At 42.4% G+C, this 26172-nt stretch overlaps 1 protein-coding gene across 1 annotated transcript in view; it reads right to left on the reverse strand.

Annotated features, from left to right (window-relative positions):
• Positions 1-1402: 1402 nt before the first annotated feature.
• LOC133207327 (zinc finger protein 423-like) overlaps positions 1403-26172 on the reverse strand; it is a 93190-nt gene continuing 68420 nt past the window's right edge. The window contains 2 exon segments of the mRNA XM_061344125.1: positions 1403-1575; positions 2806-2937. Coding sequence (XP_061200109.1) covers positions 1439-1575; positions 2806-2937 — 269 coding nt within the window. The 3' untranslated portion in view covers positions 1403-1438.

Consider the following 26172-nt stretch of genomic DNA (forward strand, 5'->3'; position numbering starts at 1 on the left):
GAGTCATTGACTGTGGGGAGTGAAGGTGATAATATTTGCATGAAAAAGAGTTTGGGAATGAGCTCTGAGGTCTTGGTGCTTGACAAGCCCTGGTGTGATGAGTTGGACCCTTGAAGGACAGGGAAGGTAAAGAAGCAAGCCCGGGGGGGATGGGCCAGGATGTAGTTGTGGCCAGAATCTCAGTTGGAGGCCAGAGGATGTGGGGGTTGTGAGAGGGTCTGCAGCATTTTGATTGGACTATTTACCTGGAGACTTTCACAGTGGCCAATGAAATTCAACGTTGTATATATGTGCAAGTTGGGAAAGTACCGAACAAGGGGATAAAAAGGGCTTGGTTGTAATAAACGAGGATTTAAGTCTCTGCGTTAACTTGAGTCCGTGTTGTGAAATGCCACAACTGACCACAACTCTTTGTGGGCAGCCATGCAGACAGTTCTTTATCCACCAAGTGCTCCATCTATCAAATTGATTTCTCTCCAATTTAGAGATAAGGATGTCATGTGGGACAATGTCGAATCCTTTGCACATGTCCAGGTATATGACGTCAACTGCTCTACCCCGTACATCAGTTCCGTTACCCCATCATAGAAGGCCACCAAATTGGTCATTCAGGATTTCCCCTTAGTGAAGCTATGCTGGCTGTCACCAAGCACCTTGTTGTTTTTCGTGTGCCTTAGCATGCTTTCATGGATAATCTGCTCCCAGATTTTGCCAGGCACAGAGGTAAGACTGACTGGTCTGTAGTTCCCTGGGTCATCCATTTTCCCCTTCTTGAAAATGGGGGTTATATTTCCCTTTTTCCAGTCGTCAGGAAGTTCACCTGACTGCCATGATTTTTCAAATATGATGGACAGTGGCTTAGCAACTTCATTTGCCATCTCCTTCAGGAACCGTGGATGGATTTCATCAGGTTCCATGGACTTATGTATGTTCAGGTTCTTAAGATGCTCTTGAACCAGATCCTCTCCTACAGGGGGCCTAAGGTCTTCATTCTCACAGTCCCTGCGTCTGCCTTCCAAGACTTGGGTGCTGTGGTCAGAGCCTTTGTCAGTGAATACTGAGGCAAAGAAGTCATTAAGAACCTCAGCCTTCTCCTAATCCAGGGTAGCTAGTTCTCCTGATAACTTCTGGAGAGGGCCCATGTTGTCCCTCGTCTGTCTTTTATTTGCAATGCCACTATAGAATCCTTTCCTGTTATATTTCACATCCCTAGCCAAGTTTAATTCTAACTGGGCCTTAGCTTTCCTAACCTGGTCCCTAGCTTCCCAGACAACATCCCTGTATTCTTTCTAGGGAAGGAAGAATACACCCAGAGAGGCAGGAGGAGACTGAGAGACTGTTTAAGGGCAGAAGAGACTATGCCAAGGATTTTCACCTTTTCTAAATGCTGCACAAATGTGATGGTTACACAGAGAATTCAATGCCTTTAGGTTTGCTTTTAATCCTGTTGTAAACATACCTGAAGTTCTGTTTGAAAGAAGAACTTCTGCAGGCACTGGGAACAGTCATGTATTTTATCTTCCTGCCCGTGGACTGCAAAGATATGCTGCTGCAGTTTGTTTACCTGTACAAAAACTGAAACAACATAGTACAGTTAGTTAAGATTGTTTCATATAATGCATCTGTCTTCAAACTGCACTTTTACAATTGTAATGACTCTAAGAAAGTCCAAGGATATCTTCCAGAGAATGTCGATATACTCTGTTCAGCAGAATTTCCTTACAAGTAGTCAATTTACAGTCTTCAGACTGGCAGACATCTTACTTCTAACAGACTCTATATGCTGTATGGATTTTTGATATTTCACATGAAGCTAATGCCTTCCATGGATAACTGGAAGAACTCAGTCATGAGACCAAAGAGAGGATGTCACCCCTTCTGCAGGGAGCCCTGGGCCCACAGAAGGTGCATTTTTAATGCAGGACAAGTGGCCCAGGAGAAGCCTGGATAGCTGGGGTCTGGAAGACATGTGGCCCAGAACAGCATTTCTGGCAGGCATGTGAATCTGAAAGGACAGGCTTGTCACAGTTTTTAAACCTTTTAAATGGGTTGTCCATTCAATATAAAAAAATATCAAGAATTAACATCAGAAATGTCACAGCATCTACATTATGATTTTGAATCAACAATTATTCTGACTTTATCAAGTGAAATTTGGAAGTGAAACAAATTTAACTGCAGGTTTTAGATTGTAAAAAATGTATCTCATTTTATATGAATGATCATCAGCATCTGAAAATAGCTTCTTCAGTGGAATTAAACACATGCACTCAAAGAGTTGTTTTAGAGCATGTTTCAGGAAAGGATGAACTCCAAGATCACACAAAAAGCAGATTCTCGGTTTGTGTGCCACCACAAGTAAACTGGGCTTAAAGAAACCTCTGAGAGAGCATCTGGCAAAACTACACAGTTGTACAATTTGGTCTCATCAAGCCTTTACTCACATGAGCCTCACCACCGTGAGTGAACTGTGAACTACGTAGCCTTGTGTCCTTGCTCGGGGGAATAAGGGCTTGCAAGAGCAGGTCCATACCATGCAGTCCTGCACTTGGAAACACATAGCAACTTCAAGCCACAAGGTATAATTTTAAAGGGTTCGAACTGTGCGGCAGCACTGCTCGGTGTCAGACACTACAGTGCTGCTCTTCAGAGCGAGCCCCAGTTTCAGACAGAAAAGACTGAACATTTCTAAGCACAGTACTTCTTTTTCCCAAGAAAAGGAATACAGCATTTTACAAATCCTCTGAGTGTCATTTCTGGATCTAGCCATGGATGCTGAGGCTTGTCTTGGCCTCCTTATTTTACCTGTGAAACAAACAGGACATTTGAATGTGCCTCCCATCCCCTCAAAGCTGTGCTCAATCAGGTGACACAGGAGCTTTGCCGGAGAGTCAAACATCTGGTTGCATAGCTTGCACTCATGATTGATGCCTTCCTCTGCAAGGTTCAAATGATACAACTTGTTAGTGACAAAGCAGATTAGTATCAGGGATGCAGCAACAGCAGTTGGCGAGAATCACCCGTGCCGACACATACAACTTCATTGACCCACAGACATTGCTGTGGCTCCAGCCTCACCAGAGAAGCAGGCCGAAATGCTTGTGCGAGGCATGCAGGTGTACAGCCCAAACCACATGTAGGGGCGGTGATTTTCAGCGGTGATGGAAGCAGCACCATGATCAACCCACTAGGAGCCCACACGCCTGCTCCCCAGGCTCCTGATGACACTGCACTACTCCACCTCGCATCCTACCACAACAGGAGAGCATCCCTGCTCTGGGGATAGATTATTAAATAGCCAAATAGCACTTGAATTTAACAGTGTGAACTCTGCCAACAACACCAAAAGTGGGCTGAAATGCAGACTACACTGCAAAAGTACAGGAGAGGAAGAAACTATCAGAAAAGAGCAGGAGCCCAGAGCAAAGTGCCAGCATTAATGTTTATATTTCTTGGCTTTTGCAAAGTGAAGAGAGACCACTGAAAGTATTTAAATTACATTTGAAAGTGCAATTTCCATGTCATATATCTTAAGCATTGAATACACAGGGCCCATTTTAAATTCCCCTATGTTCTAGCTAATACATAGGGAAATAACAATAAATACTACTATTGTTTCAAGACTACAATTTCTGTACATTTCAATATTTACTGAAATTTATGGTTCTGGGTGCAGATGAGTCTTTTTTTGAGGTACTGAAGCCATATTAAAGCAATTTTCATACATAAAATTAAACACTTAATTTTCTTGAAGGGAGAGAATTGTAGAAATTTAAGCAACACAATGTACAGCTTATAGAAATCAGAAAACACCTAAAATTAAAAAAGTCAGAATGAGAGCTGATTATCTGAACCCTGCAGGTGAAACGTGGGTGGTGCCCACTGATGTCAAAGGCAGGCATTTGTATAAATTTGGAGATACATAATTTACTGCCTGTTAGTAAGGATTAGTGAGTTGCGCAGACCCAGCTGAACGGCAGAGGCAAAGCACAGTGCTCATTGTTCCCAAATTCATATGCATTTGTAGGATAGTTTTAAATATGCTGATAGGGTGCCTAGTAGCACTTAGACTGCCATTCTGCCCATCTTAGAATGAGAATATGCTTCTCCATAAAGCTATTTCTTCTGTAGCAATGTGTATTTAATACACATTACAATGAGTTTCTAGGCCTCTAAGAGAACCAACATTAGCAGTCTCCTGGAGAGGATGCAATATAATTAACAGTGCTGTATGTACTGTATCAGTTGCATTTCTAATTATAACTATATTAATGGCAATATAAAGGTACACATTAACACTGCTGTGTACTGACATGTTACCACACCAATAACAAATAGGAGATTTGAACAATAAAATTCAAGATGGCATTGTCTTTACCATTAGTTAAAATGTCTCTCCAACTTGATTTAATAAAGCAAAATTTTCCCTTATGGAATAAATGCAATAGTCCTAATTTGAGAGATTGTGTAAAACAATCTGATGCTCATTCATAGAATCATAGAATCATAGAATAGTTAGGGTTGGAAAGGACCTTAAGATCATCAAGTTCCAACCCCCCTGCCATGGGCAGGGACACCTCTCTCTAAACCATGTCACCCAAGGCCTCATCCAACCTGGCCTTGAACACTGCCAGGGATGAAGCATTCACAACCTCCCTGCGCTACCTATTCCAGTGCCTCACCACCCTAACAGGAAAGAATTTCCTCCTTATATCCAATCTAAACTTCCCCTGTTTAAGTTTTAACCCATTACCCCTTGTCCTACCACTACAGTCCCTAATGAAGAGTCCACCCCCAGCATCCCTATATGCCCCCTTCAGATACCGGAAGGCTGCTATGAGGTCTCCACGCAGCCTTCTCTTCTCCAGGCTGAACAGCCCCAACTTTCTCAGCTGATCTTCATATGGCAGGTGCTCCAGTCCCGCGATCATTCTCGTGGCCCTCCTCTGGACTTGTTCCAACAGATCCATGTCCTTTTTATGTTGAGGACAACAGAACTGTACACAATACTCCAAGTGAGTGTCCCAAGAGCAGATATAGGCAGGTCACCTCTTCGACCTGCTGGTCACGCTCCTTTTGATGCAGCCCAGGATATGGTTGGCTTTCTGGGCTGCAAGCGCACACTGCTGGCTCATGTTCATTTTCCAGACATGACAACAGACATTTTCCATTCCTGACAACAACATGTACATCCCGTACTATAGCTTCCCAGACCAGTAAATTTCTACTCCACTGAAGCAAATTAAGGCAATAAAGGGGAATATCTTTTCTCTACTTAGATGTACATGAGTTAACTGCACTTGTAATGAACTTTGAAATACTGTAATTCAGTGTAACAAAGCATTAATATAGTGTGTTCACACAGAACCTTTTCTCCGTTAGTTCATAAATTTTGTGAAATTAAATGGGCTGTGTGCTCTAATTATAATAGAAATAAATAGAAATTGGAATGAAGACAGGGAAATAAAATGAAAACTGTGTGGAACTTTTCTGTTTATACATTAATTTCCCAGTAAGTATGCAAAGGGAAAAATTTATGACATAAGAAAAGCAGGAGCTCCTCCAGTAATTTTTTCCATGTGGCTGTGAAGGAGCAAGAGGCTGGGAGAAGGGTAGGATGACAGTGATAGATATCCCCCTCCAAAACAAAGCCTGCAGAGAACCACTTTGACCCTTCGCTTGGCTGGCACCACTTCACCACTGGTTTACATTAAAAACAATCCAACGATGGAGGTAAAACCAAGGTCTGGGAATACAATGCGACTGCTCCGAGGGGATGGCAAATTTGCAGATGCTCACATTGGACGAAGATGACGTCTGCTGTACAGATGACATTTCTTCCCTGCCATTGCTGCCTAAGCTCCTGACCTGCCATACAAGCCATTTGGACCACATCGCTCCATTACAGCTTTGTAATTAATCCCATAGGACACAGCCGAGCCACCCCAGCTGGTGGGGCAGCTGAAGGGTGAGGACACCCTGTGCTCCGTCGTGGCGTGGGCCGATGCCCCAGTGATTAGGCAGCCTGGCAGTGAAAGGCAGTGGATTGATAGTGTGGCAGCAGAAATGTCAGCTGGGTGCTGTCCTCCCAGGGATACTGGAGGTCAGCACTATGGCAACGTCAAATAAGCTCAACCTTGTAACTGACCCTTATCGTTTTTTGATCTGTGGTCCACTTGGGACCTTGGCTGGAAATCAAATGGAAAATAATCTGTTCACATATCAGAAAGAAAACTATTTATACTTATTTATCCAGGTAGAGCTCATATCTCCCTTTGATTGACTCTGCCAAACTAAAGACACCTGTCATGATCCTGCAGCATTTCACACAGCTGTGCAGAAACGCCCAGCTCCGCGCTAGAAGAAACCATGCCAAACCCCCACCACCACCACAACACACACACAGACTGACAAAGATACCTGTGGTCATGGCTCTACTGATATATTGCCAAAACCTTGCCTTGCTCACAGCCCCTGACTTGCCCTTGTGGATAAACATACACCTACACCCATTCTTGGATGGTTTAATATTTTATGGTGGCATCCACTACTCATATTCTTTTGTGCTTTATCTCTCTGCTGAAATATGATTCAGCTTTGAAATACATTTAGATGATCTAAAATGGGACAACATTGATGTCTTTTATGAGCCAAATATTGTTTAATAAAACCTTGCATTCCTGCTACATCCTTACGACAACTTTACTATTATGTTTTCAAGGGATAGGAGAGCTGTCCACTGTGGTAAGAAATATCACTTTAATGAAAAATGATAACACAGGGACTTTTTAGTTTTCTAGTCTGATAGGTCTGGCTGTTCCTTCACAGTAGTTCATTAAGGAATAACTCCAGTAGCTTTCATGGAATTGCAAAACCCATACAGGAAATGAAACATGATGCCTTTTGAGTGTGCAAGCCCATACACACACAGAATGAGTCTGGATAAAGCTAATGAACCCCTATGAATGGCTACATGCTAATAAAAAAACTGTATTCCCACACAACTTGATCCTAGTTATGTATTTCAAAGATTTGATATGTTCACAGTTATATTATTTCACATTTAATATTGATACTTGGTAGAACTTAAGTAACACAACCCTGAATGCAGGCTCGTGGACACACAGCCTATTCCCTGCACTAGCTTCCCTCATGCCATTGTGTTGATTAAACCTGAACATCCCTTATTAATCCTGGTCTTTTCTCCACTCTCATCTCTTCCCTGGAAGCAGCCCCTGCATTGCTGCACAGCAGAAATACGACCACCCTCTGATCCTATTGACAATATCACAGCAAAGAGATCGATACAGACAAGCAGCAGAAACTAATATCTATTTGGCATCTATTCTTCTTGTGAAATTAACAATTAAAATGTCATTATACTCTTATTAAACATCTCACTGGAATATCCTAAGTGCTTTTAAAAATTGCAAAGCTTTACACTGAGTTTAAAAAAGTATAAAGCCCTTTTTACTTGTTTTATAGGCCTGGCATGTTCCTCAGCATCAGGACCACCAGAGCCGCAAGGTACACCCTCCCCACCAGGTTGCAGCCAGACCACCTGCATATCCATTGTGAACTGACCATGGTTGCATGGAGACCCCAGAACTGCCAGGACTTGAGCAAGAGCTGCCAAAGGCAAAGCCTTCTCTCTTTACCAGCAGCCTTGCCAGGAAACCTGCACACAGGAGCACCTGCATTTGCAATTTACTGCTTAAAAGCCAAAGGCTGGGTGCATTTTTGCCTACCCAAAGGCAAGTTCCACTGATTTTCAGATTACAGTTTCCAAAGTACACATTGGCATGATAGACTATAAATCTATTGTGTAAATAATCATCAGACTTAACTGAGAAATAGTGAAGGTTCTTCAGGCATCAAAGTATGACAAATGTGATTTTTTTTTTCTTTTTTTTTGTGGGAGTGAGACAAAGGGGCACAAAATCACAAAATGGGATATAGAAACTTTTATAAGTAGTTTTAAGTAATGTTAAGTTTGATGGCTTTGTAACAGTAGCAATGGAAAATTACTGAGGTGCATGATACATAGAGAAAAAAAACAGAGTACAGCTAGAGAACATACTGAGAATTCTCACAAGATAAATCGTTATAGTTGGCCTAGTTTTAAGAAAAACAGTCTAGAAGAACAGGACACAGGGATAAGGGGTATCTGGGAATGGCAGGTGTCCAGGATGGGCTACAGTTAAACTAACTGATAAGTAGGAGGATAGGAGGATTATTATGTCTCTGGTGCTAACGAACCAATTAAACTGGTATGAGCATCTACTGCGCGTGCTTCAAAGGCTGCCAGAAGTGATGAAGATTGTTGGAAGAAGTAACCGACCCTCAGAGACCACCACCACAATTCTGTACGCATGCGGGGAACTCTCTGGAAAATGATGTAATCCATACGTAGCCTCATGAATATGTATGTATGCCCAGGGACTATATAAGGGTGGCTTGTATAGCAATACGGGGACACACGTTAGGAGGATTTATCCCCCGTGTCTCCCGGCGCCGCAATAAAGAATACCTGCTTGTCAGCTTGAAAACTTTGTTGGCAAGTTTGTTCCTGGAGTTTTCTCCGAATCAATTTGGCACCCCAGATGGGACCCTCTCTGCTCGGCTGCAGGACCCGCTGAGGACAGGGCTCCCTAGGGCCCTCGGGAATTTTTCCCGGAGGGACCCCTCGACTCATTCGGATCGCTGCGGGAGCAGACAAGGACCATCTCATAAAAGGTATTCTTTTTTTTGTATAGTCTGTAAGGTGCAGGGGGCACCTCGGTTTGGTAAATTGGTTTGGTAAATTGGTTTGGTAAATTGGTTTGGTAAATTGGCTTGGTAAGCGTACGCATGGTTTGGAAGCCTTCCGTAAATCGAGATAAGAAATCTCGTAGGTAAAGGCGTATACCCGGCTGCTAGCGTCCGTTTGGTATACACCCACAAGAAGCAGGGGGCTTCTTGTGGTTTGGGTCCTGCAAGACACAGGGGGTGTCTTGCAGAAAAGGTTTTGGATTTTACTGGTATTTGATTTATTTTGTGGCTTGTTATATTAAGGATTTTGGTCTTGTGATTCTGGTACTGGTGACAGGATGTTATAACTGTGTTATTAACTGTTGTTTGTTTGGTTGAATTTAAGTCTCTGTCTCAAGTGTTGTAACTGTGTGGAGTATATCTGGGGATCCCATCTGTGTGCGTTTGTGAATGTGAGATTGATAATGGAAAATCAGCAGAGTGAAGAGATCTTGAAAAAGAATCCTTTTGGGTGCATTTTGGCACACTGGAAGAAACTTGGAGGGTCTCCTGGGGGCTTAGTAAATAAGAAAATATTGGTAAAATATTGTAACCAATGGTGGCCTTTGTATACTTTGGAAGATCAGGAAAATGGCCTAAAAATGGAACTCTGAACTATAATACAGTGTTACAATTAATGTTGTTTTAAGGGAGCAAGGTAAATGGGATGAACTAATGTATGCAGATATGTTTTTCACTTTAAGAAATCACAGGGTGACAGACTGAATGCAAAATTAATATAGCTCCGCCAGATTCCTTAATTCTGGCTTTGGAAAAGGACAGGGAAAAACTGAAAGTTAATCTGGAGATGCTTAGCCTGTGATATTGGGGAAAGATGTTTAAAGTTAAAAAACAGTAATCAGGAAGACAGGGTGGAAAATCACGTACTACAGGTACCTCCGAGAGGAGCACCCTCTGCATCTGTCCTATCTGATACTGATAAGGAGGAAGAGATTTCTGTCACTGGCAACCAGCGGCACATCCACATTCAGAGTTAAGAAGGGGTTAAACCAGAAGTGTTGTTGCAGAGGCAGGCATCTGCAGGCCCTGCAGAGCAGGGAGAGCTGCTGTGAGAAAAAGGGAAACCTAGGGGGAAAGGAGGGGAGCTCGAGCAGCTCCAGTGTTTGAGTGTGGGAGGAGGGGTGTCGGCAGGAGGTGGGGGAGTGGGCTAGTGCCCTAGAGGGCAGAGGGGCCCAAGACTGTTGGTTGATATTCAAAGATCACCTGATACAAGCTCAGGAGTGTTGCATTCCAAGCAAAAGGAAGTGCAGCAGGAAGGCCAGAAGACATCCACGGATGGATAAAGAGCTGCTGTAGAAACTTCGAGGGAAAAAGGAGGCTTATAAAAGGTGGAAGCAAGGACAGGCAGCTTGATAAAAATACAGAGATGTTGTGGGGGAAGCTAGGGACCAGGTTAGGAAAGCTAAAGCCCAGTTAGAATTAAACTTGGCTAGGGATGTGAAATATAACAGGAAAGGATTCTATAGTTGCATTGCAAATAAAAGACAGATGAGGGACAACATGGGCCCTCTCCAGAAGTTATCAGGAGAACTGACTACCCCGGATTTGGAGAAGGCTGAGGTTCTTAATGACTTCTTTGCCTCGGTCCTCACTGACAAAGGCTCTGACCACAGCACCCAAGTCTTGGAAGGCAGACGCAGGGACTGTGAGAATGAAGACCTTAGGCCCCCTGTAGGAGAGGATCTGGTTCGAGACCACCTTAAGAACCTGAACATGCACAGGTCCATGGTACCTGATGAAATCCATCCACGGGTCCTGAAGGAGATGGCAAATGAAGTTGCTAAGCCACTGTCCATCATATTTGAAAAAATATGGCAGTCAGGTGAACTTCCTGATGACTGGAAAAAGGGAAATATAACCCCCATTTTCAAGAAGGGGAAAATGGATGACCCAGGGAACTACAGACCAGTCAGTCTCACCTCTGTGCCTGGCAAAATCTGGGAGCAGATTATCCATAAAAGCATGCTAAGGCACATGAAAAACAAGGTGGTAGGTAACAGCCCTTCACTAAGGGGAAATCCTGCATGACCAATTTGGTGGCCTTCTATGATGGGGTAACGGAACTGATGGACAGGGATAGAGCAGTTGATGTCATCTACCTGGACTTGTGCAAAGCATTCGACACTGTCCCACATGACATCCTTGTCTCTAAATTGGAGAGACATCAATTTGACGGGTGGACCACGTGGTGGATAAAGAACTGGCTGTATGGCCGCACACAAAGAGTTGTGGTCAGTGGCTCAAATTCCAGCTAGACACCAGTAGCAAAGGTTGCCCCTCAGGGATCGGTGTTGGGACCGGTCTTGTTTAACATCTTTGTCCGTGACATGGACAGTGAGATTGAGTGTACCCTTAGCAAGTTTGCTGATGACACCAAGCTGTGTGGTTCGGTTGATACGCTGGAGGGAAGGAATGCCATCCAGAGGGACCCTGGCATGCTTGTGAGGTGGGCTAATGCCAACCTTATGTAGTTTAACCGTGACAAGTGCAAGGTCCTACACCTGGGTCGGAGCAATCCCAGGCACAGCTACCGGCTGGGCAGAGAAGAGATTCAGAGCAGCCCTGCAGAGAAGGACTTGGGGGTGTTGGTCGATGAGAAAATGAACATGAGCCAGCAGTGTGCACTTGCAGCCCAGAAAGCCAACCGTATCCTGGGCTGCATCAAAAGGAGTGTGACCAGCAGGTCGAAGGAGGTGATCCTGCCCCTCTGCTCTCGTGAGACCTCCCTTAGAGTATCGTGTGCAGTTCTGGTGTCCTCAACATAAAAAGGACATGGAACTGTTGGAACAAGTGCAGAAGAGGGTCACGAGGATGATCAGGGGACTGGAGCACCTCCTGTATGAAGATAGGCTGAGAAAGTTGGGGCTGTTCATCCTAGAGAAGAGAAGGCTGTGTGCAGACCTCATAGCAGCCTTCCAGTATCTGAAAGGGGCCTCTAGGGATGCCTGGGATGGACTCTTCATTGGGGACTGTAGTGATAGGACAAGGGGTTAAAACCTAAACAGGGGAAGTGTAGATTGGATGTAAGGAAGATCTTCTTTACTGTGAGGGTGGTGAGGCACTGGAATGGGTTGCCCAAGGAAGTTGTGAATGCTCCATGCCTGGTGATGTTCAAGGCCAGGTTGGACAGAGCCTTTGGTGGCCTGGTTTAGTGTGAGGTGTCCCTGCCCATTGCAAGGGGGTTGGAACTAGATTATCTTAACGTCCTTTGCAACCCTAACTATTCTATGATTGTCTAATGCAATACCTCCTGAGTGAATATAGCTGAACTGGTGTGAGAGGCTTTATTCTGATATTGCTTATTCTGCATAAACATGGAAATATGTATCCAGTAATGTAAACTTTACAGCAGTATCAGCTATGGTCATATTAAAGCTTTATATTAATAGAGATATCTGGGAAATAATGCAGTGTGCATAATGTTGTATGTGCAATTGAAAACCAATTATTTCTGTTGCAGATCCCCAAATGGTTCAGAGATTGGCCAAATGATGCACTGCCACAACACTGGGGCAGTTTGCACCCACTTGCTCAGATTAAACAAATGCATTTCTTTTAAACCTGAATTCAACTCTGTTTTTTTAAGAAATAGAACTGTTAGGGAAAAGCCTCTGGTTAAAAAGCAATCTCTTACATTAATGTTACCAGCCTATGGACCAAAATTCTTCTTTAAAACACATGCAGACAAGCAAAACGCTGGAAACAGGAAGGCAGTTACCCAGCTATCTTGACATGACCATTTGGCACAACTGCACCAGAACTTACTTTTTCATACAAGGGCTGAACACACGTCACATCTATCCCAGCCCCAGAGAGGCTCCTGCCCCTGAGCCCTACCCCAAGGCACCTCCCTAGCTCCCTCTCCCCATGGACTAGGGTGGGAGCTCAGGGACACAAACCAGTTATTGGAGCTGACAAAATGAGATGCCATTGCCAATAGAGGGGACCATGGGTGACTTAAGTTCTAGCTGGCTAAAACAGGTGACTGATTTTGCATGATGTGAATATCTTGCAAATCTTGTTAAGTGCAAATATGCCCAAAAGAATGGAAAAGACCTAGCAGACATATTTTAAGTCAGGAATCCTAAGATGCAGTAAGTCACGATATTCTTAAAGGCAGTCAAAAAGAAGAATCTGCATGAAAACAAGAAAATATCTTAAGTATCTCTGCATTATGCAGACATGTATTCTTGTACTGTGGGAATATGCACAAGTGAATGTACAGAGCATCTTCCATTGATGTAGATGGCATTTGCTTGAGTAACACTCCACAGTCCAGGTGGAAATTATACCCTGTAGCAACTTCATCTTGAATAAGAAAAGATGTAACCCAGTGTGACCTTTTGGAAGAGATCTCGCTGCCAGCAATGACTGCAGAGCACAGACTCTGAAGCTAACCTTGGTAGCACTTAACTAACATACAAACATTGATTACAATACACAAAATCTAATATCAAACTAATATCCCCTTTACATTTGCTCTTTGTTCTGCATGTAAGCCAGCCAGCTTGCACCCTTTGCATATAGGGACATTGTTTAGCAGTGGACTCGGCAGTGCTGGGTTAGCATTGGACTCAAAGATCTTAAAGTTCTTTTCCAACCTAAACAATTCTGTGATTCTATTGTATGATCTGGAGCTGGACAGGCAGCAATGAAACAGTTGCCCTGGGCTCTCTGAAAAGGGCCAGTGCACAAATCCAGCGCAGCCTGCAGGCATCACTGGGTTGGCAACGTGGGCAGAAACCATGTTTCAGGCTCCTAACACCAAAATACTTTGGCTTTTGCCTTTGTAAACAAATCCCTTTCTATTTTATTATGTGTGTAGCTCAGTCAGGCATATGGCTGTTGGCAGATACGCTGTCAGTGCACAAGATGACCAGCTTAGTTTTATTTAATTTTTAGAAACACATTTTCTTCATTTTATATGTCATTAGCTTTTTAATCCATTAAGGAAATCCATGTACAAATTCTTATACTGTAGACAGACACCAAAGAACGTATGTGGGCTGTGACAGAAAACTTAGTGTAAGATATAAGGAAAGTCTGTATTTTTGCTCCAGTAAAAGGATCTGGAAACACTGATCCCACGATGGTGCTGAAGAAGCCCTCTTCCAGCCACAGGAAAGTGTGAGCATGCTACCATATAAAAAAACAACAACCTCCAGGAAGATCTGTTGGCTCATGAACAGTGAGACTCATACACAGTTTTGCTTGAACTTGCCCAAATCTCAGCCCCATGGTATTGTAGAGGTTTCTTGGGATCTGTGCGACTTCTCTCATTCACAGAGGTTACATTTTTTAAATACAAACCCAAGCCCCTGACCACCAAGCAGCACTAAGTTCTCAGCCACAGAGGATAGGCAGGGCCAAGCAGGACAGTGCCTTCAGGAGGTGGGCACAGTAACGGACTGGAGCTACACAGAAGAGGCCAGGATGACTTGGAAATGTCAAAAGGTGCAGTAGCATTGCTGTAGAGGAGGGCCTCATGCATCCATTGAATTTAAAATAGATCTAGGGGTAGCTACCTAATAAGCCCAGATGAGAAGAAGCATATTCCACAGCCCTGCAAAAGTTACTGAGGAAGAGTGAGAAATGAAAGGAAAAATCATGCTGCTTTTCAGCTGCTCCCTCAAACAAAATAAGATCCTAAATCAAGCTGTCATGGAGTCCCTGTTTGAACCAAAAAGAAGGAAACAAAAAAGGTCTGTCAGAGACCTGCTACCCGCCATTTTATTCTTAATTTTTCTCGCGAGTTCTTATTTTAAGCTCAGATTCAATGATTAGTATTAAGAAGTCAGCATTTGCTCTTGTCACCCCAGAGAGGTAGGGAAGATACAATCATATATATGCAAAATAGGTATGAACTCTGATAACAATACTTTGCCTGTAGGCAAAAATTGACTTTTTAAATGGCAGCCACTAAGACCTACCCTTTCAGGATTTTCCTCTGCTTAGTAAAACCAAGTTGCACAGTGACAGGAAAGGCAAGGAATTTGGGCACTGACAATAACAATAGGGGAATGTTTTAGTGGGAAGGGAGTGGAAAACAAAATCATAAAATAAAACAAATGGTCGGTCTGATTAAACTATAAATACACCTGCTGTACCAACATGGAGGGGGTGAAATGGCACTTCTGTAGCCAGAGAAGCATCAAGGAGCACAACCGAAATCTATTCCCCAAAACTCCCCAGTCCCAGCCAGCCCTGGCCTTGGGACACCTTCCACACCCAGTGCATCCTCTGGGAAAACTGCCGACAGGGGATGTGTCTAAATCAGGGATCTAAGGAACATGCAGTGGACCATTCTATTCTTTGCATTTCTATTCCTTATGATTACCAACAGAAAATGCATTCGTGCACAAGAGAAAGTGCAAGAACAGGGCTCCGTTTCTAACCACACCTGAGGCTCCAGAGGCCACAAGGTCCAGCTCCTCAAGGGAGCACTAAGGGAGACAGGGATGCCCCCAGTGCCACCCATGTGCCTGAAGTGCCCTGGCAGGCTGTGGGGAGATGCACCAAGGCCACCTAGGCCCAGTGCAACCAGCTACTTCTCCCACTACGCAATGGCAGCATTGGATCATGGGGTACATCTCAGGAAACTGTGCGAGGCAGTGCAGCATGCATAACAGTTGAACCTTTGCAGCTAGATGAGCATCATTTATGCACTGCATCAAAAACCAAAATGCTAGAACACATTGCAGGCAATTCAAAGAAGCAGAATGAGCAAAACAAATGCCAAAGAAATGAAAAATATGTCCAAAACAGTGACAGAGCACTCAGCTACCTTTCATGTGACACTGTCAATTGCCTCTCATCAAAGATCTCAATTACTTGGGAAGAGACTACAGGAATATTTAAAGATACGATATTTGTATTTTGAATATTAATTTGACACAAAGGAGTGTGCATGAGGGAACGTTTATAATCAGCACTCCAATAAATTCACAAATAACTCTACTATTTTATAATATTATTAGAAACAAATCACTCCCTTAGCTTATATTTACCTACTGATGAGTAATAAAAGGCCTCAATACACAAAGAGTAAATTCAAAAATGTTTTCCTCCTTTTTTAACTTCTATGACAATACTGAAACCCTCTTGTTCAGGCTGTGATTCCCAATCATGCCCTCCTGGTTTTACGGCTAAATATTGATTTCTCCATAGGTGCGGAGGCAGTTTTGAACCTTGGTTCCTGCCCCAAAACCCCCTGTAAAATAGTTGCTTTGGTCTGGAGCTGAACTCCAGAAGCAGCCCAGCCAGTAACAGCATCACACAGCTGCTCATTTACTCACAGCTGCTCACTTCCTCCCTGCACCCAGAGGTATAATACAAAACTAATACTACTACCACCAATAATAATGATGAAAAGGGAAATAACAAGGGAAGAGAATATAAAACTAAAAGGGGAAAAGGAAAAAAACCAATAAACACAAGTGATGCATAATACAATTGCTCACCACCTGCTGACCGATACCTAGCCCAACCTGATCAGCAATTTGGGCCTTTCAGGTAACTCCCTCCAGTTTCTATGCTGGGCATGATGTGTTGTGGTATGAAATACCCCTTTGGCTAGTCTGAGTCAGGTGCCCCGTCTCTGCTTCCTTCCAGCTTCCCATGATCCTCCTCACAGGCAGATCATGAGACTGAAAAAATCTTTGAGAAAAGTAAGCATTACTTAGCAACAACTAAAAACATCAGTGTGTTATCAGTGTTCTTCTCAGGTGATTCGGAGAAAACTCCAGGAACAAACTTGCCAACAAAGTTTTCAAGCTGACAAGCAGGTATTCTTTATTGCGGTGCCGGGAGACACGGGGGATAACTCGTCCTAACGTGTGTCTCCCTAATTGCCCCACAAGTTGTCCTTTTATAGCCCCTGGGCATACATACATATTCATGAGGCTACATATGGATTACATCATTTTCCAGAGAGTTCCCCACATGCGTACAGAATTGTGGTGGTGGTCTCTGAGGGTCGTTTACTTCTTCCAACGATCTTCATCACTTCTGGCAGCCTTTGAAGCACGCGCAGTAGATGCTCATACCAGTTTAATTGGTTCGTTAGCACCAGAGACATAATAATCCTCCCATCCTCCTACTTATCTGTTAGTTCAACTGTAGCCCATCCTGGACACCTGCAGTTCCCAGATACCCCTTATCCCTGTGTCCTGTTTTTCTAGGCTGTTTTTTTCTTAAAGCTATGTCAACTATAACGATTTATCTTGTGAGAATTCTCAGTATGTTCTCTAGCTGCACTCTCTTTATATATTTTTCTCTATGTACCCTGCACCTCAGTAATTTTCCATTGCTACTGTTACAAAGCCATCAAACTTAACACTACTTAAAGCTACTTCTAAAGATTTCTATATCCCATTTTGTAATTTCGTGCCCCCCCTTGTCTCAACTTCCCCCCTTTTTCTATCCTTTTGCAAATTCTTTTGCAACTCTCTTTTCTTTTCTATATATTACAATTACCATCAAAAGTCTTTTTGAAATAGTTTCCCGTTTCTACTTGGTGCTTAATTTCATTCCTTTTCCACTCTTTATAATTTGTTATAGACCGTTTACAACACCAGAGGGAACACTGTATCATACCACAAGTAATCAATATTAAAGCAATTAACACCAGTATTCCTGCAACTAGTTGCCTCAACCAGGAGAGATCGGGTAACCATGAAGTGAACTTTTTCCATATTTCTTCAAAACCCCAGGAAGTGTCATCCATGGCCATTTCATGAAATATCTTAGTTTGTTTCCAAATTTCCTCCAGATCTGTTTCAATTCCACCACTTTAGTCTGTATAGGAACAACAACTTTCACTGATTATGGAAGAAACCCCTCTTTGTGATGCCAGTAACATGTCTAGTGCCATTCGGTTTTGTAATACTACTTTAGACAGGCTGGTTATCTTGTTGTTCTGCCTGGATTATATCGATGTTTTTACTTTCCATTTCCTCTATGGTTGCTGAGATATTTATAATTGCCTTCTCTAATTCACTTACTGCCAAAGATGGAATTAGCCCTTTTACAAAACTATGAAATGAGTTGTGCTGTTCAATAATAGGGTTAAACCCTCACTTAATTCGTTTAGCAAAACTTCCAATCCAGGTCCTGGAAGGGTACCTGTTGATAATAGTATAAGCATTTTCCACATAACCAATACCATCCTTTCCCTTTAGGAACGGGCCATCACTGAACTACGATACCATCTATGTTAATTGTTAATTGTATGATTGTAATTTGAATGGTGACCTACATCTGTGGCATTTAAACAAGCATAATCTCCTACCCTGGTTTCTGATGTAATGCATCTTTGTGCACAGGTGTAGTATTTATTACCTGGGTTAGGATTAACTATTTCAAATGTTAACCTTTCCTTCGAATACAGATTGCTAGTGTTCACCCACAAATTTGTCCATGAGACAGTGTTAGGAATTGGAACTCCAATTAATGGGAGATCCAGGCTTTCTCCTGATTTAGGCAACTGTGCACACACCCAACAGTCATTATGATGAAAATATTAGTAACATTCTGCACTAATTTCAGGTATAAATTCTGGTCCCAAGCTTGTGCGCCAGTTATCATATGAGTCCAAATTATGACCGACACAATTTCATCCGCAAGGGTACTGAAGGTTCGATCCACCCTGTCTTCTCTGGCTCTGGTGCTTTCTTTATTCTTGAATAATGTGCCCAAGCAGGTTGTTCCTTTATCTTCACTGCTGTAAAGGTGATCAATAATATCTGGTACAGTCCGCTCCACTTCTCCTGTAGAGGATCTCCTGAAAAATTCTTAACATAAACCCAGTCTCCAGATCTGAAAGGGTGAATTGGATAATCCAAACCTCTGGCTCTTGTCCCTACTATTCTCTTATTTATCTCCTCCAACTGTTTTCCCAGATTGATCAGAAACTGTCGGAGATAGCCTTCTCCTACTTCCTGAAGACTCTCTCCTTTAAACTGGGACTGATATGGTCTTCCATACAAAATCTCAAATGGGCTAAACTCTTCTTTTGACCGGGGTTTAGTTCGAATTCTTAATAGAGCCAGTGGTAATGCCTGGTACCAATATAAATTCGTTTCCTGACATATTTTACTAATTTGTTGTTTAATCAGATGGTTCATCTTTTCTAATTGCCCACTGGCCTGAGGCCTATATGGAACATGTAGTTGCCAATCAATTTCTAATTTTTTGCTAATTTCTTGTAACAATTTGGCACTGAAGTGTGAACCCCAGTCGGAAGAAATTGCCGCTGGTACTCCAAAACGAGGTATTATTTCATTTAATAATATTTTAATCACCTGTCTTGCATTATTTATCCTACAAGGGAATGCTTCTGGCCAGCCTGAAAAAGTATCTGTTAAAACCAACAAATATCGATAGCCCTCTTTTCTTGGTAACTCAGAAAAGTCTATTTGCCACAGCTGTCCTGGATAACTTCCTCTCCCAATTGTCCCAATTTGACTTCTGTTTTCAGTTTTAGGATTATTCTTAAGACATAACTGACATTGTTTTGTCACTAATTGAACCGTGGTGTATAGATTCCTTCCTACAATTTGTTTGTCTAAATATTTATACAAAGAATTGCTACCCCAATGAGTTTTATTATGTTCTTCCTGAACTAACTTCCAGAGCTGGTAATAGGGAATTACAATTCGACCATCAGGTATTTGAGCCCAACCCTCTTTATTTTCCTGTCCCTCTAGATCCTCAATCAATTTTCTATCCTCTTTTGAGTACCTAGGTTTAGATTTTTCAATTGTTAGTTTGCCATCAGGGATTAAGGACATGATTTGAGATTGTTCAGCTGCTCGTTTGGCTTCAAAATCAGCCAAATTATTTCCAGTTTCCTGATCAGAGTCACCTTGTTGATGTCCTTTACAGTACATAATAGCTACTTCTTCAGGTAGCTGAACAGCTTCCAGTAACTGTAAAATTTCTGTAGCATGTTTAATCTGTTTCCCTTGTGTATTCAAAAGTTCTCGTTATTTCCAGATAGCACCATGTGCATGCACCACACCAAATGCATATTTAGAATCAGTCCAGATATTTATCCTTTTATCTTTATCCAATTCCAGGGCTCTTGTTAATACTATTATTTCTGCCTTCCGTGCAGAGGTGTTTGCAGGTAAAGGTTTAGCTTCTATTATCTGTGAAGTGGTGGTGACAGCATATCCTGCCTTTCGTTTGCCATTTTTCATAAAGCTGCTACCATCAGTAAACCAAGAATCAGCATCTTCCAGAGGGTTTTCTTTCAAGTCTGGTCGGCTCGAATATACAGTCTCTATGGTGGTCAAGCAGTTGTGTGTTAGTGGTTCTGTTGACTGTTCCTGCAAAAAGGATGCTGGATTCACAACATTAGTTACCACAATTTCTATATCATCCTGTTCTACAAGGGTGGCCTGGTATTTTAAGAAACGTGAAGGAGATAACCAATGGGCTCCTTTCTGCTCCAGGACTACTGATATCTCATGGGACACTAGTACAGTAATCTTTTGTCCCAAAGTAAATTTGCAAGCCTCTTTAATATTTGTGATAACTGCTGCCATAGCTTTTAGGCATCTGGGCCATTCTTTGCTCTCTTCATGCAGCTGTTTTGAAAAATAGGCCACTGCCCTTCTGTAGGGTCCTAGTTTTTGAGCAAGGACCCCCAAAGCTATTCCCTGTTCTTCACAGGAATATAGCCAAAACGATTTAGTCACATCCAGGAGTCACAGAGCTGCAGTTCTCATTTGCTCTGTCTTTAAATTTCTAAAAACCCCCTCTGCTGTATCAGTCCATTCTAAAGAGGGAGAGTTTCCTTTCAACAGTTCATATAGTGGTCTTACCAGAACACCATAATCATGGATCCAAAGTCTGCACCATCCAGTCATTCCCAGGGATGTCCGGAGCTCCTTGATGGTCGATGGTCTTGGAGTCTGGCAAATGGCTTCTTTTCTAGCAGCTCCAAGTTCTCTCTGTCCTCCTGTTATTTCATATCCTAGGTAGGAAACTTGGGTTTGGGTTAGTTGGGCCTTTTGTCTGGATACCCGATAACCATTCAGTCCCAGAAAATTTAACAATTCCACTGTCCACTTGATACATTCTTCCTTTGTTTCTGTAGCAATTAACAGGTCATCCACATATTGTAACAGAGTCCCGTTTGAGTAGGTGGCTTCCATGATTCTAGTTCTCATGCTAGCTGATTTCCAAAAATTGCCGGACTGTTTGTTTTTTTTTAACCCTTTATGTAAACTATCCAAGTTAATTGAGTTTCCCTTCCTCTGTCAGGATTTTCCCATTTGAAAGCCAATAATTGTGGCTTTCTTTGGCCAATGCCAAGCAAAAGAAAGTGTCTTTTAAATCCAGGATGGCAAACCATTTCTGATTATTATTCAATTTAGTCAATCAGTCATACGAATTAACTCCTACTGGACGAATATCCTCTGCAATTCTGTTGATTGCCCTGAGATCGTGAACCAATCTGCAACTTTTCTCATCATATTTCTTTACTGTCCAGATAGGAGTATTATATTCCGATTCACATTCAATTAATAATCTATATTTTAAAATTTATCAATTTTTTTTTATTCCCTTTGATCTTCTAATTTTAAGGGATACTGTTTTATTCTAATTGGGTAGGCCCCCCTTTTTATTTCCACTTTAACAGGCAAAGCATTTTTCGCCTTACCTGGAACTTCAGGTGCCCATACTCCCACATATACCTGATTAAGGATTTCTTCTATTTCAGGGAGGTCCTCCTTTTTGCTTTTCTGTTGAATTAAACTCAAAACTGCAATTAATTGTTTTTAACTCTGAATTCCATTTTGCCTTCTTTAAATGTTGCTTCTCGCCCTAACAAAGATTTTAGAGAATTTGGCATGCATAAAAATTTATGCATTCCGATTTGTTTTCCCAATTTGTACTTTAAAGGTTCCAAAAAGAATGCCTTTTTTTTTTTTTCCTCTTTTCCTTGGTGGCCAGTAGCTCCCACATCTGTAACGAATTCTTTTCTCTCTTATTTAACACCAAATAAGTTACTCCTGTATCCACTAAAATTCCACTTTATTTCCCCTAGTTCATAGTCTTAATGTAACCAGTGGATCTGCTAGGGTAGATTCCCCAGGTCCCCGTCAATCTAATTCCAATTCGGTGGTCAATTGAGTCTGTTTTCCCTGCGGACATTCCCATTTCCAGTGTCCAAACCCTCTGCAGTTTGCACATTGATTCTGACTGAGGGGAGTTCTTTTATAACCCCCCTCTCTGCCTCGGCCACGACCTCTGCCTCTCATTCCCATTCCTCGGCCACGACCTCTCATTCCACTATATCCCTCATTCACTTGCCCCAGTGCTGCAATCGTAGCTGTTGTTACGACCTTTCCTAATTTCTTATCTTTAACTTGTTCTCTATTCCTGTATACTTTCCAAGCCACTTCCAGCAACTTTTCCATATCCTTTATTTCAGTCACAGATAACTTTTGAAGCTTTTGCCTGATATCATCCGATGACTGCCCCACAAAGGAATTTGCAAGCTGTAATTTTCCTTCCTCTGAGGAAGGATCCAGTGTGGTGCATTTTCGCATAGCTCCTCTGAGCTTATCCAGAAACTCTGTCGGCGACTCCTTCGGCCCCTGTCTTATTTCAAACAGCACCGACCAATTTACCGCTTTAGGTACAGCATTTTCAAGCCCATATTTAATCCAATTCTGATATCTTTTCAAAGATGCATAATCTTCATCATCATCATAGTCCCAATTTGGAGCTGAGAGGGGAATATGATCTTCAACCCTCCCCTCTATCGCCCCTGCAGTAATCTGAGCATTTACCTGCGTACAAGCAGTTTTTATAACCAGTTGTTTTTCTGTCTCTCTTAATGCATCCAGGATTACATCTATATCTTTCCAGTCAGGATCCTGGCTTTTTACCAGTATCTCAAATTTCTTTGCTACCCCTATAGGGTCATTTCGATACTCTTTTGCAATCTGCTTCCAATTATCCAAATCCCCTAGAGAAAAATTCACTTTTATTTTGGTACGCCCCCCCGGTCCCATTGCTTCCCTCAGAGGAGCTTGCAGAACAGTCTTAGCTTTACTACGAACCCGGGAAGCAACAGGAGAGGAGGAAATTTGCTCTACACTTTGTTCTGGTTTTACGCTTTGTTCTTGTTTTACACTTCGTTTTGGTTTTACACTTCGTTTTGGTTTTACACTTTGTTCTTTTTTTACACTTTGTTCTTGTTTTACACTTTGTTCCTGCTCCTCATCTGAATCAGAGGATTCCTCCTCAATCCGAGGTGGTCTCTGCTCTGGTACTTTTGGGGAAACATAATCCTCTATTCTATCCTCAACCCTGTTATCCTCAGTTCGCTTCTCAAGTTTCAAACAAATTTCCCCAATATCACAACCAGAACAACATCTTTCCAATCTATTCCCTGCTTGCTTCCTTTCTCTTTCTAATGCTAAAACTAAAGGATCTGAAGGTGCTATATTAATTCCACATTCTTTCTGCCATTCCGGGTGATTTCGCAACGTGAAAAACATATCTGCATATATTACTTCATCCCATTTTCCCTGCCGCCTCAAAAACAACATTAATTGTAACAATGTATTATAGTTCAGAGTTCCATTTTTAGGCCATTTTTCCTGATCTTCCAAAATATACAAAGGCCACCACTGGTTACAGTATTTTATCAATGCTTTCTTATTTGCTGAGCCCCCAGGAGACCCTCCCAGTTCTTTCCAATGTGCCAAAATGCACCCTAAAGGACTCTTTTTCATAATCTCCTCACTCTGCTGATTTCCCATTATTAATCTCTCACTCACACACACACAACCCCACAGACACACTCACACAGTTACAACAATTGAAACAGATACAGAGACTAAAATTCTATCAAACAGGCCACAATTAATAATACAGTTCACCGATACCAAAAACCACAAGACCAATATCAGCACTATAACAGGCCACATACCAAACCAAATACCAAACACCTTTTAACCTTTTCTGCAAGACACCCCCTGTGTCTTGCAGGACCCAAACCACAGAAGCCCCCTGCTTCTTGTGGGTGTATACCGAACGGACGCTAGCAGCCGGGTATACGCCTTTACCTACGAGATTTCTTATCTCGATTTACGGAAGGCTTCCAAACCATGCGTACGCTTACCAAACCAATTTACCAAACCAAACCAAACCGAGGTGCCCCCTGCACCTTACAGACTATATAAAAGAAAAGAATACCTTTTAGGAGATGGTCCTTGTCTGCTCCCGCAGCTGTCCTAATGAGCCGAGGGGTCCCTCCGGGAAAAATTCCCGAGGGCCCTAGGGAGCCCTCTCCTCAGCGGGTCCTGCAGCTGAGCAGAGAGGGTCCCACCTGGGTCGCCAAATTGATTCGGAGAAAACTCCAGGAACAAACTTGCCAACAAAGTTTTCAAGCTGACAAGCAGGTATTCTTTATTGCAGTGCCGGGAGACACGGGGGATAACTCGTCCTAACGTGTGTCTCCCTAATTGCCCCACAAGTTGTCCTTTTATAGCCCCTGGGCATACATACATATTCATGAGGCTACATATGGATTACATCATTTTCCAGAGAGTTCCCCACATGCGTACAGAATTGTGGTGGTGGTCTCTGAGGGTCGTTTACTTCTTCCAACGATCTTCATCACTTCTGGCAGCCTTTGAAGCACGCGCAGTAGATGCTCATACCAGTTTAATTGGTTCGTTAGCACCAGAGACATAATAATCCTCCCATCCTCCTACTTATCTGTTAGTTCAACTGTAGCCCATCCTGGACACCTGCAGTTCCCAGATACCCCTTATCCCTGTGTCCTGTTTTTCTAGGCTGTTTTTTCTTAAAGCTATGTCAACTATAACGATTTATCTTGTGAGAATTCTCAGTATGTTCTCTAGCTGCACTCTCTTTATATATTTTTCTCTATGTACCCTGCACCTCAGTAATTTTCCATTGCTACTGTTACAAAGCCATCAAACTTAACACTACTTAAAGCTACTTCTAAAGATTTCTATATCCCATTTTGTAATTTCGTGCCCCCCTTGTCTCACAGGCTAAAGTCAAAAACACAGCACTGCACCAGCTACTAAGATGGAGAAAAATGACTGCTAGAACTGAACCCAGGACAAAGCTTCTCTGGAGAAAAGGAGTTCCTTAAAAGATTAATTGTGAAGCAAGTACATTTCTGGTATTCTTTTTCTGTAAATACATTACATTTTTGAGACCAATTTGTAAATTCAGTAAGAACAACAAGTAATAAGTACAGGTGAGCAAGTTATGTCTGTGTATTAATGAAATAGAAGTGCCTGCTTGTGTGTCACTGTTTTGTGATCAGGTGGGAAGCAGTTACTATTTTTAAGGTAAATCACAAAAGAGAAAAAAAGTCTATTGCATCAAGATTTTATACAAAATACTTCTGCCAAAAGTGTCTCTACCAGAAACTGCTGCCTCAAAGGATAATTTCATTTTATGCATTCAATTATTTCTTGTGCTGTATATGATGTAGATAGAAGGGATTTACCTGTGTTTGGCAACCATCAAGATCATGTGGCAGCTAAAGCATCTCAGCACTTTTAGAAGTGAAGTCACATGGATAATTAATGCACAGGCAATTGAGCACCTGCAATACCATTCCTGTTTTAGAAACACAACTCATGCACAAATAGCGTAAACATTTTCTCTTGGCCTCCCACATCTTTTCCTCCTGCTTTCAGCTAAAGCAGTACCCTGGGCAGTAGTATACTTCCTTTGGTCAATGTCCACAAGACAGAGGAACACTTGCACTTTGTGAAAGCACCACAGGCCAAGACAGCTGTGGGTGGGAGGGCAGCAGCTCTCCCAAGGAAGCTCCTGCCCACTGCCCTGGCCTGGGGCAAACCCAGCCACTTGCCTGTCTGCATCATCCTTCTACAGCAGTGGTGGATGTGTACAAGTTGATACAGTCTGTGCATGCACCCTGCCAGGCAGTGGGACTGTGCCCATCATCCTCGGACAGCCCACCTTGAGCACTCCTTATTTCCAGGAAAACAGCAAAATAAAATACTCCTTAATCTCTTAATTATTACAGGGTCTTCACTCACATGCTCAGTTTAAATAACCATGACACCAGTGAGGATTTTAAGTGTTTTCATCACACCATTTGGTTTCCTTTTGCTTTTCAAAGCAAAGGCTGTATTAATCCATGAAGATTTTTACAAGAATTAATTATCACCACCATCAAGTCAAGCTCCCTGGTGCCTTGCTTTCCAGCACCTGCTCTAGTCTCCTTCCAGTGAAGGATCTGCCATTTCTGCACCATCCTTGTGCTTTGGAGCCTTAAAGCACTATTAAAGTCAATTCACTCGGTGTCAAAAGCTCTCCTTGCACATA

Source organism: Neopsephotus bourkii, unplaced genomic scaffold (genome assembly GCF_033783945.1).
Source record: "Neopsephotus bourkii isolate Nb327-2 ecotype Australia unplaced genomic scaffold, CSIRO-AGI_Nbou_v1 NB_1864, whole genome shotgun sequence".
Taxonomy (NCBI): Eukaryota; Metazoa; Chordata; class Aves; order Psittaciformes; family Psittacidae; genus Neopsephotus; species Neopsephotus bourkii.